Here is a 17678-nt window from a genome sequence, read left to right as displayed (position 1 = left end):
AAATCTGGGAACATTCCAAATTATAATACACCAATGATATTCGACATCTTGATGGTGTTTGTCATGATCTTTTCAATGTTGTTGCTCCTCGACATGAGAACTCTGACTAATTATATGGGTAAAATTCATGTTCTTTTTCATGAATTTAATGAATTGTTGCCTCCTGCCTACTCATGCCCAAGAATTAAGGCAACAACCAAAGTACTTTATGTTATTGGTGTTACACGGCCTTGCTGATGAATATTCTCATATCCGTGATCAGATTTTGGGTTCATCTGTTGTTCCCACTTTGACTTCTATTTGTTCCATTCTTTTGTGTGTACCTAGTAAACTCATCAATGATACACTTGTTTTCTTTTTGTTGGCATCTCAACATCATGATTGCAATCACTCTCGCATGTCGGGAAAAGGACCTCTCAAGTGTGATCATTGTGGCAAGTTAGGCCACAAGATTGACAGATTTTATGCATTACATGGTCACCCTTTTAGATTTTTTGTTATTGTTCGGACTTCTCCTCCCTCACAATCATCTATTGGGGATCTTCCTACATCCGATATTATCGACGACTCTATTATTTTCAGTAAATTTCTCAAACGGTATAAGGATCAACAATATTCTAGTTTCATTGCATCTATAGCACACATAGATACATCTTTTGTTGCTTTGACACCATCTTCTTCTTTTGGCTCTTGGGTTCTTAACTCAAGAGCCACATATCACATTACTAGTAACAAATCTTTGTTTTCCTCTTTGTCCATTGATGGATCTAGAGTTTTAGCTCATGGTGTTGGGACTGTTAACATTTTTCCTTTTTTATCCATTGATAATGTTCTTTATATCCCTGAGTCTCTTTTTAACTTATTATCCATTAGTCATCTAACTCATTCTCTTGATTGTTACATTTCTTTTAACAAAGATTTTATTTGTTTACAAGACCGGAGTTCAAGACAGATGATTGACACTGAATGTGAGTCTCATCGTATTTATCATCTTTGCCCCACTACACATGTTGGCGCAGTTATGGAGTTCTCATCTCTTCTTCATGCTCAGTTAGGTCATCATAGTCTTGGCAAATTGCAATAGCTTATTCCTAGCTTATCCAAGTTGTCCAATTTGTAGTTCCTTTCCTGGTCTTGATAAGTTAGTTCCTCGATCACAAAAATGTGTTTTTTTAGGCTTTACTAGATCAAAGTAAGAGAACAAGTGTTTTCCTCCTTTCCTTATTCACTATTTTGTTTCTATAAATGTCACATTCAATGAGTCTTCCTTTTATTTTAATGATCATTTTTCTTCTGATATGTCTCATTCTAATATTATCAATATTCCTGTTATTTGTGTTCTTCCAATTGTGCCTATTCTACCAGGTGTCCTCAACAACCACCAAGTGACTCAATTCAAGTATCAACTACTTTGTCTCCTCCAGCTTCGACAACCATGTCTACCTTTCCATTTGTCCTCCAAAAAGGCATACATTCTACTTGTAATCCCTCTTCACATTATATTATTTTAAGTTATCATAGATTGTATTCACCTTTCTATATCTACCTTTCGTCTATTTCTTCTATGACCATCCTAAAATTTGTTATTGATGCCTTAGTTCATCCTGGTTGGTGTCAAGGGTCGTGCTAGATGAAATAAGTACTCTTCAAAATAGTGGAACTTTGGAGTTTGTCTCATTACTGTCTGAAAAATTTGTTGATGGTTGTAGATGGATTTTTGCTATCAAAGTTGGTCTTGATGGAACTATTGATCGCCCTAAAGTTGGTCTTGTAGCCAAAGGTTACACACAAATTTTTCTCTGGTGGCAAAGATGGAATCTATTCATTTTTTTATAGTCATAGTGGCTCTTCAACAATGACATTTTTATCAACTGGATGTCAAAATTGAATTCCTCAACGAAGATTTGCAGAAGAGATTTATATGGAGAACCTTCAAGATTTGTTGCTCAAGGGAAGTATTTTGGGTTGGTATGTCGTCTTTGCAAATCCTTATATGGCTTAAAAGAGTATCCTAGGGTTTGGTTTGAAAATTTTAATACCATTGTTCAACAATTTAGTATGATTCAATGTGAGGCAGACCATTCAGTCCTTTATCGTCACTCGAGTGTTGGATGTGTCTAATTGATAGTATATGTGGATGACTCATTCTTACCTAAAATGACAAGTATAACATCTCTCATATGAAACAACATCTTTGCAACCATTTTTAGACCAAAGATCTTGGCAAACTTAGATATTTCTTGGGTATTGAGATGACACAATCCAATTATGGTATTGTTATATCTTAAAGGAAGTATGCATTAGATATTTTTGAGAAAATTGGGTTGATGAATTCAAAATTTGTTGACACACTCATGGATCATAATACTAAACTTCTACCAAAACAAGAGGAACATATGTTAGACCCCGAGAAATATAGAAGACTGGTTGAAAAATTGAATTATCCTATAGTTATTTGTCTTGACATTTCCTTTGCAGTTAGTGTGGTAAACCAATTCCTTAATTCCCCGTGTGAAAATCATTGGAATGCAGTTATCCGTATATTAAAGTATATTAAAGGATCTCCTAGAAAAAGGTTGTTATATGGTTTTAATAACCATACAAATGTGGTTTGTTATTCAGATGTTGATCAGACAAAATCTCCTTCTGGTAAAAGGTCTACATTCGAATATTGTGTCTCCATTGGTGGTAACTTAATCTTTTGGAAAAGCAAGAAACAAAATGTTGTGGCTAAATCTAGTGCAGAAGCATAATATAGAGTTATGGTCTTAACCACTTGTAAACTTGTTTATCTTAAACAATTGTTTAAAGAGTTTCAATGTTGAAATGTCACTCAAATGATCCTTATATGCGATAATCATCGAGAGAATGATTGTATCTAGAAATATCAAGATATAATTATTTAATTCAAGTGATCGGTTAGTAGATATTTTTACTAAATTATTTTCACTAAATTTTTACCAGCTTGAGGAGAGTCTAAAATTTATGTTTTTTTTTTCTGGTTACAATGTCTCACACCCTTGTTCCATAAAAGGCCATGACCGCTAAACTCTGATACGATGGTTTCACTCTATGGCCGCTTAAACACAGGATGTGTAATTCAGTAGCAAATAGTAATATATTTAATTTAAACCTTATAACTAGTAGATACTTTCCGGCACCATCAATTTTTCTTATAGAGTCCATGTACCCACAAACTATACAAGGGTAGCAAAATAACCATGTTTGTTTCTTTCAGTTATTACCAATAGAGGTACAGAGATTTTTCCGATGGGCTAGGGATCATCACGACAGCAGAAAGGCAGTTTCTTCCAGTACCTCCATAATCTCTTCCTGCACAGATGTACACTTGAAAATTCTAACGTTACCCCTTTTAGGTTTTGAGCTCCGAAATACAAAATTAGGAGACATTCCAGAATACATAGTCTAGAATGTAAACTTTATATTTCAGATGGTACCATTACCTTCTTCACGGCGTTTTCAGAATATTTATGCAATAAATATAATTTTTCATCTTTTTAAACATAAATAACCTATTTATATTTTTTCACTATTTCTTGGCAGTTAAATCAAAATAAAATAACATAATAATTAGAATAATTATCTAATAATTGTTTACGTTACATAAGTTATACATGCTAGACCTATATTTATAACAGTTACCGTAATTCAATTATTGTATAATCTATCTTTCGATTTTTCCTTATGAATGTTTTTTCAATGTATTTCGAGTTCAACCTTATGCTGACCTTGTCTCGGATATCTTGTATGATTATCTCTTCCTTGAACTTTTATTTGATTCTTCATTCTTTTTTATTTATTTACCTCAACCTCTCTTTCAATCATTTTCAATTTCGATACCTCAATAATTACAAATGAAACTATTGAATTATCTACAAAATATTTGCCAAAAGTTGAAGTTGTATAGAATAGGTAAGTCTTGTCCATATAAAGGAGTTACTGGTAAGAGTATCGAAATGAAATTGATATGAGATAAAGTTCTTCAAACATGCTTTTATATATTAAATATATGGATAATTTGTGTATTTAGTTCTCTTTTAAAATAAAAATTGAATAATTAAGATAATTGTATAATATTTATATAATTACATATATATTCTGCCGCTACATATAGCTTTAAAATTTTAATTTTTAAACGATCCTTGAAAAAAAAAAGAATATATATATATACATATATATATATATATATATATATATATATATATATATATATAGTTTGCTGTGTACGTTTCTTTTTATATATTATGGATTCTAAGCGTTAAAATTAAAGGTATTTGAATAATTTTCATTCTCAAAACTAAAAAAACAAAGAAAAAAACACTCTGTCTTCAGGTAAAGGTTCAAGATCTCTTCAATTTCATCACTTTCATCATATGTAAGAAATTGTTTGATCGCGAGTGTTTTTTATTTTTTCCATACCAATTACCAATTCTTTTAGACGTCATTATGCTTGTGAAAATTAAATAAAATTAGATAAGACAAAAATTATAAAATGAAAATTCATTATAAAATTATTTTTTATAAGAAATTGTTTAACAGTGTTTCTGATTTTTTTCATTTAGGGTTATCGTAGGAATGACAGAAAAAATATAAAAGTTGGAAAGATGAAAGATAAAGAGTTGAGAGGGATGAGGGAGGTAAATAAAAGTTTAGGAGTTTCTTATTTTTTTAGTTTTAAGAATGAAAATTATTAAAATACCCTTATGATTAAAACTTAGAATCTATAATTATAAGAATATTTTTGTCCACTAAAACCTGATACACATTACTAAAATGTATCATCTAAAAAGACATACCCAAGTTAGCAAACTCATATATATATATATATATATATAAACACTTCTTATATTAAAACCCGAGCAAAATTTAAGCCCTAAAGAAATATCTCAAATTTTATCTTTTCGAACTAAATATCCTCTTTCCGATTTATTTATTAAACAAGTCTGGTTAAAGGTTTTCTTTTTTTAATTTTAAACGTATCTGATTTAATTTGGCATGAGAAAATTAATTCAAACAACTGTGAAACTACAAAACTGGAAGCGAAAAATTAAAACTATAATATTATTCTTACTTTGCTTTCATCAATTCCGCCAATACAACCTTAACCAGCACTCCAAAAGCATATATGAAATATGTTTAAATAAAAAAATTTCATAAAAACTGAGACAAAAAATAAGAAAAAATTCTTCAGAATTTAAAATTAGTTTATATAAATTAAAAGGGTTAAATATATTTTAGTCCCTAAACTATTGGCCGTTTCTGATTTTCGTCCCGTCCTCATTCTTTTCGAGGACTAAAACGAACGTTTCGAAAAGAATGAGGACCAAATTGTACCTTACTTTGAAAGAGGGACGAAAACCAGAAACGCCCAATAGTTTAGGCACTAAAAACATATTTAACCCAAATTAAAAATTAGACCCATAATGATTTTGAAAATTTTATTCACTTTTTCTTTCTATTTTCTTCTCTTGAAAGTGTTTATAAAAATGTTTATTCACCCAGACCGACAGTATAGGTACCAATGGACAAAGTCACCAATCAAAATCTACCAGTGCTTACCTCAGTAAAGAAAATTTACCATCTCAAAAAAGATAGCTAGCAAGATCAAAAGGCAAAAGAAAAATGCAAAATAAAGAAAATTTACATCAATCCACAAGGAAAATTTTATTTTCATAAAATAAGTGGGTGACTAATATTATAACACGTTACCCAAAGAAAATTTGGAAATAAATTTATTCTGTCAGCCAAAATATTGACGTCTACCTAGCCTCAAAATCATATAAAATATTTAAATATAAAGGTCCAAAACTTGCTTTTAGATGAATTTAAGAGTGCCAATTAAGCTTTTATTGATTAGAAGTCAAATTTGCCTTTGAACTTTCCGATGGATGAGGTGTGCTCTCGGTGCAAGCAGTGCAAGAAAGAGGATTGTCAGCAAGATTGATCCGCAATGTTCGGTGCCTCTCCTCATTCCCAGGTACATGGAGGAGAGCATCCATGATTAAAATGTCCCAGTCACGATGAAGGAAAAAGGAAGACCAAGTGTCATCTGTTTCAAAGAAGCCAAACCAATAATAATTTCCATTACCTATCAAAAACTGGGCTCGGTATTCCCACTTTCCAAACAATTCACAAGCAAAATAATATAACATTTCAAAGCAAAACAAGCAGATCATGGTGGTTATAGAGACATAAATGGTTAACTTCCAGTTTGGTAAAAAGTTTTCACTCAAATCATACAGATAAACATTCAAATTGCTAACCTCGATCTCGAACTGCCTTCAGCTGCAAGATACCGGTGCCTTTCGGTCCAGAAACAGGAAATGAGCATGAAACAGAATGTCTTTTATGAGCTACTGCAAGAGATGCATTGTACCATGGACCTTTAACAATGGGTTCTCCGACAGCATCTATTAGTCCTTGGTTCTTGATCGCCTTTTCCATGGCCTTGCTGAAAATTTTGCAGCCAATAACTTTAGGGGCTGCCATGGTAGACAAGTTTTCAATTTTGAAATGTAAAGAACAAAAGCCGAGAAACTACTTATGTGATAAGTCATAAGTATTAGTAGCAGTCTCATAAAAGTATTCAATAAGCTAACTATCTAGTATCTAATATGTAAAATAAAAATAAAAATAGAATAGGATTCATAAGGTGAGATAGGATGGTGAAGAATTTGAAAGTAGCGATTATTTTAATCAAAGTTAGAGCGCTACTATCTTTTTATGAAGCAAGATATCGCAACTCGCTGGGTAGCTGGAGTGTGCATGGAAAAGGACAAAAAAAGAACAAATATCTCAGAAAGCCTCTTTACTCTATGAGAAACTTCTGTAGTTAGCAACATAGAGTACAATTATTATCTCAGTATTCTAGATCTGGCTTTTGTGCACCACCTTAGTGCCCCCTGTTCTTTTCTATGAAAAATGAAAAGGCTATACAAAACTATATTGAAAAGGAAGATAACTACAAACTTTAGATGCCAAACATGCCTTACAAAATCGATATTTCTCTAAATATAGCCATCGCATTTTTGGTCATTACTATGTAGGACAGGTAAGAATGGTGAGGTTTCAGTTAAACAAGGAAAAGTTTTGACCTCCTTGAGGAACATACCCTTTCCATAGACAATGAAGATGGGAGATGGGAGATGGGAAATATTATAAACAACGTAAATCAATCAAAAGGTTTATTTTGGGCTCTAAAGTCTACAAAAACACATTATGTTAAAATGAACCTCTTCATAGTTTTCTCAAGCCTGGCTAATGCATTCCCAATCCAAGTGATTAAGGTAAAATAACCAGCTATCATCAACTCTTAACACAGCATACCAAATTAAAGCTCAACGTATACCTGCTACATCCATGATAGATGGCAAGGTCATCAAGAGCACTCAGAGCAACACCACCTGTAATTGTAATCAAAATAAATGACACTGCCTTTCTACCATAGTATTTGCTGCTCTCTTCATCCACACTCTTCGTGGCACTGCAACAGTTTAAACATTGGTAGTCACAACCACATTACCTTTCAATTATGATGTCAATTTCAAGAATACTATGTATGATAATCTGCAAGAGCAGAAATCTGTAGGAATATCTATCCCCCGTATTCATTTAAATAAAAATGTTAACAAGTACTTCACGTTTTTCACTTGCAAAAGAAATTCAGCTGAAAAAAATTAATAAATAAGCATTAAGTTTTGATCCCTCATCTGAAATTTTGTTTCAATTTGCTCCGGTAATTTTAAAAAATTTCACTTTAACACGTTACTCTGCTAAATTTGGTGATGCCTGACAAAGTTCGAGAGATGCAACTTCAGGTGGGCATTTACCACTTAAACAAAATTAACAATGTTAGTGCATAAAATAGACAGAGAGACCATTTTGATCTAACACACCTAAATAAAAACTTTTTAAACTTGACATACCCACCTGAAACCAAAGACTCAGATGAGGAGCCAAAATTATATTTTCAGCCTATTATTTTACTTCATTTCCTTGAGGACTAGTCTCGCTATATTCTGAATTCACGGGTTTTACCTAGCGTGATGAAAACGGTAAAATTCCTAATTTGAGTTACAGAATATAATTACTTTGTTGAGCTACGATTTCTGAAATTTTAAAGCGTGAAAAGTTGAGGACATAAATGAGTGTTTGAGTACGCTCAAAATCCCCAATCCCCAATTCTTGCAAACCCAGTCACATACATATAATCCAATAATTGATCTCTAATAGAAACGCGTAACTTAGAAAATATAAAACCGCCAATAAAATTTACGAGTACCATTCAACAATAATTAAATCCAATACAAGGCAAAAATAAAGACAAGGAAAGCAATAAGATGGAAATAGAAGAAGAACCAGAGAGCTTACGAGGAAATCTGAGGTTTTGGGGAGAGTTTAAGGAATGAGCTTAATCTCTTTACCAACATGATCAATCAACAAATGTCTCGCGATTTCGTGAGTTACCAAAACGAACTACAAGAAATTGCGATTTTGCGTAGTATATGAACGTCAATATAAAAAAAAATTACGTTTTCTTTTGGGCACGAAAATGGATTGAAAGCACACTTATGATAAACCCTAAACTTACAGGACGAGATTGGAGAAAGATTGTGACACTGTTCCTTTTAACCAGTTTTAGAACTATTCCACCCAAAACTCAAATTTGAAAATAATTTACCATTTGATTTATTCGATTTCTTGTTAACTGTGATTTTGTTCTTCACTTAATTCTTAAATCTTTTGCATAGGTGTGAGAGGAATAATAAGCATGCTTGTCTATTTATTTATTTTTGAAAAAAAAAACTTTTCTAAGTAAAATATCTTAAAAAAAAAAGTGAAAATAATTACTCATTTAATCCGATTGAAACTCATTTAACCAGAGAGTCAAATTCAATTCTAACAAAGGGAATCATTTCTTTCTATTTTTTCACAAAGATGTTATGAAAATATTATAATAATTAAATATTCTTATTTTTTATACGAGTAGTTGATGAAAGTTTTATGTAACACTCTAAAATTATAGTTTTAATATTATAAAAGAAATTATCATACATTTTATAACAAAAAACAATTAACAAACAAATAACATAAAAATATAATTATAATTATCCAAAAATATAACTTAATACTAATATCATCTAAACCTTTAACTAAAAGTTTAACACAACAATATCTAAAATTTAAAAATTATATTAGGTTAACTATGTATAGGCATCTTTACTTCTAAGTAAGACTTTTATTTCTCTTCACACTAACCAGATGATTGCAAAAGAAAAAAACAACAAAACACAAGCAAACATGATAAACTAATTTTAAAAAATCAAACGTATTTTAATACAAATCATAAACATACAGTTTTAGTATCAAATCAATTAAAACCAAGCATAATTTGACACACATATTTCTAGACTCTAAACATGATCATCCAGATACATGTGTGGTGAAACAACATATCACCTAAACTGTCACACAAGATTAGTTCGTCAAACGCTTATGGTCAAACCGATCCGAGGCTAAGGACTTTCTACTACTCCTCACCACATAACATTACATAAGGGCTTTCCTCATAGAATCCCCTTTCACATACTTAAACAAATCATATCCTCATTAATTTTAATCATAAACTCATTAATAAATCATGTTGAACATTTCACTTGACTTACCAAACATTCTTAAAAGTATTATAGTAATGGTTGTTAATAAGAAAGAAAAGCAATAACATAACACATAAACAAACCAAGTGCCCAACGCGGACCTGCTTGCCTAGCGAGCTCCTCTCATTACCCAACCAGAGTCTAAACAGAAAGCTTCTCCAGCTCAGCAAGCTAGCTCGCCTAGCCTCTAAAACTCTCTGTTAAAACTCTTTGTCAAAACACTCTTTTACTCACCTAGCGAGCCTGTAGAATTTTGTAGAACATCAATTTTGCAAGATTTGTATCCCTCAACCTAACTTCTACAGTCCTATTTAGTATTCTAAACCTTCAATTGACCTATCCAATTTTGTATGACTTAACTCAAACCTCTTTAAACTTATTTTATTATGAATTCCTAACCCAACTCCAACTAGAACACCAATTGATAGCTCATAATTCAACCTCCCTCATTTCTAACCAAAACTGGTAAATTTCAACCTCTAAACAAGTCAGAATTGACCAAAAACAACTTAACATGTAACCTATCAGTCCATAACCTATTCCACTTCAAATTTAGCTCAATTAAAGATCTCTTCAAGTTTAAATTGACTTTAACATAGACATTAAACCTCAACTTTTCACATTCAACCTGTGACTCAAAATTCACCTATCAAGCCTTCTTTTATCAAGCCTCCTTTTTTATCCAAAACTAAACATAAGTTCTATTTATTTACTAATCTCAAAACCACATTAGTTTTTAATACCAAACCTATACTCTAATACAACAACCTCATATGATCAAATCAATACAACTCAGTACAAGTTTATCATACCATCCTTCATCAACAACACCATGAATCAATAATCAATTTTCACACAAAACATCAAATTTTTGTCAATAGTCAATAACAAAATTAGTTCACCTCATAATAACTCATCAATTAAACACAATTTTATTACACATCAATCATGACCTACCTTTAGAATCTTCTAGACAAGAAATCAAAGACAATTTTAACTTTCCTTACCTTTTTGGGAAAGCTTAGACGACTATAAAGAGCTACTTCCTCACCTCAACTCAAAAAATTCTATAAATACCTATAAATCGCGAAATTTGATTCAAACAGATCATTAGGATCAATGATCCTCGAAGAACAAACAAAATCTCTAAAATTTTACATGCGATGAGAAATTTTTCTCACGTACAAGAAGGAACTCAAATTAGGAAAGAAATAAAAACTAACTTACTCTTTTTGGAAGACTAATCGGATGAACTCTTAGATATCGTCGTTGTGATCTCTTAGGTACTTTCGGATTGTCAAAGAGATGACTTAAGAGTTAGAAGGTTCGTATACAAGAGAAAAGAAATTTACAAATTGAGTTCTAAATAAATTATATATATTTTAAGTAACAAGACATATTTATAAAATTTTATTTATATTATTAAATTATTTAAACATGAAAATGTTCGATGTCATTATTTTAAAACATTTGTCGATTCTAATACTCCATTTTATTTTCCCTTTTTCAATATGTTAAAAAATATATAATGATAAAAAGTCCTTTAACATTTTATTTTTCAATAAATAGTCACTTAAATGACAATTAGACTTTTTATATAGTATTGCATTTCATAGTACATGTCTATCTTTTTACTTTATATATATATATATATATATATATATATATATATATATATATATATATATATATATATATATAAAGTAAAAATATAGAATATATATTCTATATTTTAAATATAATCATCCAAAAGTTTATATGATATTTTCCTTATATTTTAAGTCTTCTTTTTTCTTTGAGCTTAGATTTTTAAGTTTTTTTTTTTTTTGTAAATTTTTCCTTTTAAAATATAATTTGTTTGTTATGTTTGACTTCTTATAAATATTTTAGAAGATTTTTCGATATCTTTTACTCATCTTATTAATTAATTATCTTAAGGATGAAGATAAGTTAATTCTTTTCCAAATTCTAGTTTACGTTTTTCTGTGATGATTTGACTTTGTGTATATTAAATATAAATATATGCAAAATTGTGGAAGTTTTTAATTCTTTATTATCCTTGAGAATTGGAATAGCATTTTGAATGGTTGATTTATTTGTAAAATATTGGAACATAACTTCCTTAACCATATTTAATATAAATAGTTTTAGAATCTTGAATGGAATGGAATGTGAATGTTTTGATTTTGGAATTGCTTATATATATATATATATATATATATATATATATATATATATATATATATATATATATATATATATATATATATATATATATATATATATATATATATATTCTATCATTCTCTAAAATAAAATTACTATAACCTGAGTTAGAGATTTTAATATTAATGATATTTTCATCATCAAATGTTATTGAGAAGCTTTTAATTAGTTATCAGTAATATATAAATTATGAAATCGTAAAAAAAAAGAATATTTCTAAACAATATTTTATCAAATATATGCAAGAAATTAGGTTTATTATATATATTCAATCTATAAACATCTTTAGTTTAGAAAATAAAAATAGTGCATAATTTTCCATGTTGATATAGGTCAGGTCATAACAATTTTAACATTCTTGATTCCATATTAGAAAATACAAGGCAAATTTGTATTCGAATTTAATATTTTAAACCCACTTTCATTTATTATTTGGATAAACTTGTTTGGGATCTAGCAAACTTTCTTAACCATTTAAAGGTATTTATACATTCTTAAATGAATTATGTATCAAATTATTTATTTTATTTTATTTTTGAAGGTATACAAAAGTTAATACAAGAACAGAAACATACAAGTTCAATTATATTTTTAGTTAAATATATCGTTTTAACTTAGAGAGAGAGAGAATACAAAATTTTCCACGAAATGAAATTCATCGCATTTGAGCCATTACAAATATACAGAGGAAAAACTATTCAATGCATTACTAGTCTAACACACCCAAATGCTAAATTTAATATATATTTCACATAATAAGACATTTAAATAATGGGGTAAAATAAATAAATAGTTTTACGTTAACAAATAATATTTTTAATTTATATAAAAACTTATATGTTTTTTTCTCTTCTGTTGACTTGTTATTTTTATTCATCCAAATAAAACATATTTTTCAGTGATTATTTATTTACTTATATCATTTATATTATTTTCTCTCTTATTAGCTGATTCCTCTTTATTTCACTCCTAGTCCAAATAAAACATTAAATTCAAAATTCGATTCATCAACTTTTGTGTGATGTCAATATTTCAAGATGGAATGACATTGTCATAGATATTTTTATAACGTGTTCATAATATTATTTTCCAACCACATAATTGTTATTAGATTACTTTTTTTCTTTTTTTTCATTATTATAATAAAAATTATAGTATAAATTAAAAAAATCAAGGTTTCGAGATAGAGAAAATTGTCATGTCAAATTTCTAAAAGTAGTAGTTAACAATCTCATTGTGATTATTAAGCATCCTCATATTGACTTTGTGTTCTAACCTAATTTTGCATAGTAATTTGTATTGGTATTTCTTTATTTATAAATTATAAGTATTTGTTAGAAGCCATCATTTATCAAAAGTACATAACTTTTTCCAATAACAAATTCAAATTTTATATAGAAACAAAATGTTAATCTTTACACAAGTCTAACTGCTCCACTTTCATTTCTCCTTTTATTTGAAACTGCAACTCTTTTGTCTTCTCATATATGATTATACTTATTTTTTTTTATATTTAAAACCATATTTCTTTATAAGATTATCAAATTTTCGATCATTCAATATTGTTAAAATATATTATTTGTAACTTAAAAAACTTAGGAGATTTGTTATCATTATAATATATATTTGAAATCAATGTGTATAAATGAATTGATGAATTTGTGACCTCAATTCTAATTAGAAGAGGTTTAGGGTTTACACTGTTAGGTGTCGGCTGATAAAAATCTTCAGAGAGAGAGTATTTCTAATTTAAATTTAATCAACTTTTTTATTATAACAAGAGAGAAAACACACAAAGATAAAAATATAGGTTACGTATCCAGAATAAAATAGTTTTACATTGTAATCAATTGCAGATTAGCACGTATATATCAAATTTAGAATGATTAATTTAAAAATTATATCAATAATGATATTTAATCAGGTATAAGTATAAAATTATTTCTTTAATTGCTCACTTAGTCTTATATGTAAAGATTATCAATTTTCTTATTTTATATTTTTTAGTTTTTATTTTTAAATTTATAGGGTTTAAGACATATTTAAAGGTAAATTTTGTTATAGTGTCTTAGATGTCTCAATTTACTAGTTTTATTTTTCATAGATATAAAAAAAAGAGTCATTTAAATTAGTGATAAATATGTTTGATGATATGAAAAAAATATAAATATAAATTATGAAAAGTTAGGTGATTTGAATTATAAATAAATAAATAAGTTTCAAATAAAGTTATTATGCATTAATATTAGATATTAAAAAAGAATTGACATTTAAATTTAAATTTCATTAATAATTTCTCATCACATCAAAATTTATTAAAAATAAAAAATAAAATAAAAGAATACGAAATATGAAAAACACACTAAACTTATGAAAAAAACTACACTCTACAAAATATAGATAAATTATTTCTATCATAAAAATATTAAATAAATATATGAAACTAAAACACTAAATCATTTGTATTTATTTTTATAAATTAAACTAAATTAACTTATTTATCGACACTAATTTTTTTTTATATATATATATATAAACTTTAAACCACACATTCTACAAAAATAAAAATATAAATGTCAAGATCGTATTTATATAAAATAAATAAATAAATTATAAATTATTCGATTATGAGAGAGAAAATTTATATGTTAATATAATTAAAAGATATTTTTAGAATAATTTATTGTTTTAATTACTTATTTTATTACAATAGAAAAACGTAAATATTAATGATAGTCAATTAGCTTAAAAAATAATACTTTTATAAAAGATATAAATCGACTGTATCTTATTTGCATACTAATATCTTCCTAAATAGTGTTAAATATTATGTGAAAAGCTTATATTGTAAAATTTGTTTAGTTTTTTTTTTTGCATGTTTTTTAATTTTGTGGATCCTCAATTGTCACATTTTTTTGTTTGGTTTTATTTGTTGATTATCTTTCATGAGTTGGAAGAAAGAAAGGAACGTGAAATATAAGTTGAGTGGAGGAGGAGTAAACATTAAAAACGACAAAAGAAATAGAAAACTTGTTAACATAAGAGGATGTACAGCGGAACAGCAGTTCCAGAAACACGAGGAATCACGTTTTGATTTTGTTTCTACAATTGAATTGCGTTGCAAGAATCTCCCGATGGAATATCTTCGAAGATCGTTCACAAGTTGTGTACAAGAACTGTAGAACAGTCAAATAAGCGCGTGATGAGGCACGTGTACGGAGAAGAAGCGTTTGTTTCTGTCAATACAAACGTGAAACAAAGTTGCATTAAGATTTTGGTGTGCCAAACAATAATTATTATCCTTGCTGCTCGGAGGGTCGTGCCCTCCATGTGAAAGGTTGGTATGCCAGTACTTTCTTCAATAATGCATATTTTTCTTTTTCATCTTTTTCTAATAATAATTATGAAAATGTTTTTCATTTTAATTACTGCAATGGAAACAATGTTGCCCTTTTCCGAGTACTTTTCAATTTCCATATGCACTGTCATCCAACTACTCTTCACAAGTTGATATTTTTCCAAATGCTACATCTACCACACATTCACCACCCAAATGAATTTGCTTTTTTAGGGTGAAAAATTAATCTTTTTTCTTATTATAATATTTGACAGAGAAGGTTAAACCACTCATGTTCACATGCACCCCACCGGCAAAGTCTTCTCCTTTATATATAAAGGATCCTGCTTTTGTACATTTAAATGTTTTTATATGTTGTGTGCTGCTACAAAAAATCTTTCCTTCTTGCATAGATTATAGTGCATCAAGGACTCTACATCGTCTCAAAAGGGTATTTTTCTTTTCTTCTCTTTCTCTTCCTTTTCCAACCGAAACATTAGTTTTTTTGTGTTATCGAATGAGCAATTAGTGTTATTACATTTCCTTGTATCCATGCCAATTTGTTTTCTGTTTGAAAAAATGACATGCTTTATGCCTTTCTCTTCTCTAGTTTATTGTTTTGGTTTTCCTGAAGAAGTAATTTGCAGTTTTGTTGTATTTTGTCCATGATTTGTACCCAAAAGGCTAGCGACAGCCACACAGAAGTTATCTTGAATCAGAAAACATGCTGCTAAGAAGCTCTTCAACGCCAGTTCTTGGATCCCTCCTTTCCAACTTCACAGATAGTCCTAACAACAGTATTCACTCAGAAACCAGCCATGCAATCAAGCACTTTCCACCAACCGGCGTTCCGCAACATTATCACAAACTTCATGTCCCCCAAACTGGGTCCTTCACTCTCCCTTCCTTCTCATGTGGTTCTTCCCCAATCTCTCCCTCAATTGGTGAGCTTGAAAGGAAAAACAAAGGCTTTAGAAGAGTTCAATCTGATGGGAACTTGCAAGACTTAGCCTACTCCTGCAACAACGAAGACATTTTGGAATTTTCAGACCCTTCCAAGAGGTTTCCAACGAGGAACAGGTGCTTGATGCTGGAGACAATTCCTTCTTTCTCGCTTGGTAAGCACAGCGGCTTGCGTCTAGAAGAGGAAGATGAAGAAATGGAAAGTGAGAGTGAAGAAGGGGAGGAGAAGGGGGTAGAGGGGTTGAGTGTGGTGAATGGTGTGATATTGAGTGAAGCTTGGAAAGCGAAAGATGGAGTTTGCAGAGTGAGTTTTGGTGAGCAGGAAGAGGTTGGTAGTGGTAAAGAAATGTATCTTGCAAAGGGGCTTGGCGTAGAGTGCTGTGGGGATGGCATAGGTGGCTGCATAGGGGGTGGTGGAGGTAGTAGTGATCACAATCCTTTGGGTTCTGGAGGGAATGATGGAGATAGGCATGATGTGGAGGAGTATTACAAGAAAATGGTGAAAGAAAATCCAGGGGATCCTTTGTTTCTCAGGAATTATGCTAATTTTTTGTATCAGGTGAGTTCTGTTTTCCTGAGTTTTCAAAACAAAATCTTCAATTTTCAAAGGGGAAAACCTTAAATACAAATCACATCTAAACAAACTATATCTAAGACTTTCACGTGTTTGAACACTCCTCATGATAACCAATTTGTCGGGTCATAATAAGCTACTTTTGCAACTTCTTTCAGAGGATTTGGTTACTTGGAAGTGAAAATCTAGTGTTAGGAAAAACACCAAAACTTGGTCTTGTTAGTAGGTGTTTTGGTGATGATGATTTTTGTCTTTTTACAGTGCAAACAGGATCGCGAAGGAGCAGAGGAGTACTATTCTCGTGCCATACTGGCAGACCCAAATGATGGAGATGTTCTATCACAGTATGGGAAGCTGGTTTGGGAGGTACACCATGACCAAGAACGTGCCTCCAGCTATTTTGAAAGAGCAGTCCAAGCCTCTCCTGAAGACAGGTATGTGCTGCTGTGCAGAACATGTAGAATGCTATGTTATTTCATAGAGCTTTATAATGGTTTGAAATGCATTCTGACAAAAGAAGTTATTTTTTTTTTATGATAACAGCCATGTACATGCAGCATATGCTAGTTTCCTTTGGGACGCAGAGGAAGAGGAAGATGGTAACAATGAAGCACAGTGTTTGCCGCCTCATTCTCATCAAGGAGCTATGGCTACAGCAGGTGCTTGAATTGGTGGAGTTGGAATGCAGAAGCGAGTGTCTTACCATCATGTGTTGAAATTCTTGTATTGAAGCCAATGTTGTAAGGGATGGTTCTGTTCAGAAAGCTGCACATTCTATTAATAAGACAAATCTACGATCTCTAGCTTTGAGTTTCTGTAGCACAGTTGGTTCTTTTCCTTTGTCAGAGTTGTGCACAAACTAATTACTTAATCAACGTCTACTGATTGATTACACGTTTTA

General features: G+C 30.1%; 2 protein-coding genes across 3 annotated transcripts; one reads left to right on the top strand and one right to left on the bottom strand.

The window, feature by feature from the left end:
- Nucleotides 1-5660: 5660 nt before the first annotated feature.
- On the bottom strand, nucleotides 5661-8741 carry LOC148198024 (uncharacterized). Of its 2 annotated transcripts, XM_088115248.1 has the most exons (5): nucleotides 8612-8741; nucleotides 8392-8496; nucleotides 7370-7504; nucleotides 6285-6472; nucleotides 5661-6070 (listed from the first exon to the last, which is right to left on the bottom strand). In XM_088115248.1, the coding sequence occupies exons 2-5, from the start codon at nucleotides 8448-8450 to the stop codon at nucleotides 5868-5870; spliced, it is 585 nt and encodes a 194-aa protein (XP_087971374.1). In that variant the 5' UTR covers nucleotides 8451-8496; nucleotides 8612-8741; the 3' UTR covers nucleotides 5661-5867. The 2 variants fall into 2 exon arrangements, with proteins under 2 accessions (XP_087971374.1, XP_087971373.1); XM_088115247.1 differs by lacking the exon at nucleotides 8612-8741 and having other exon boundaries at nucleotides 8392-8605.
- Nucleotides 8742-15531: 6790 nt separating this feature from the next.
- LOC148198023 (uncharacterized) lies at nucleotides 15532-17678 on the top strand. Its single transcript, XM_088115374.1, has 4 exons — nucleotides 15532-15691; nucleotides 15924-16762; nucleotides 17039-17211; nucleotides 17321-17678. Exons 2-4 carry the CDS (start codon nucleotides 15965-15967, stop codon nucleotides 17442-17444), a joined length of 1095 nt encoding a protein of 364 aa, XP_087971500.1. The 5' UTR covers nucleotides 15532-15691; nucleotides 15924-15964; the 3' UTR covers nucleotides 17445-17678.

This window comes from Vigna umbellata, chromosome 5, assembly GCF_029865625.1.
Source record: "Vigna umbellata cultivar VRB3 chromosome 5, Vumbellata_1.0, whole genome shotgun sequence".
NCBI classification, from domain to species: Eukaryota; Viridiplantae; Streptophyta; class Magnoliopsida; order Fabales; family Fabaceae; genus Vigna; species Vigna umbellata.
Note: the sequence above shows the minus strand (reverse complement) of the source record. Positions and strands in the feature narration are given on the sequence as shown.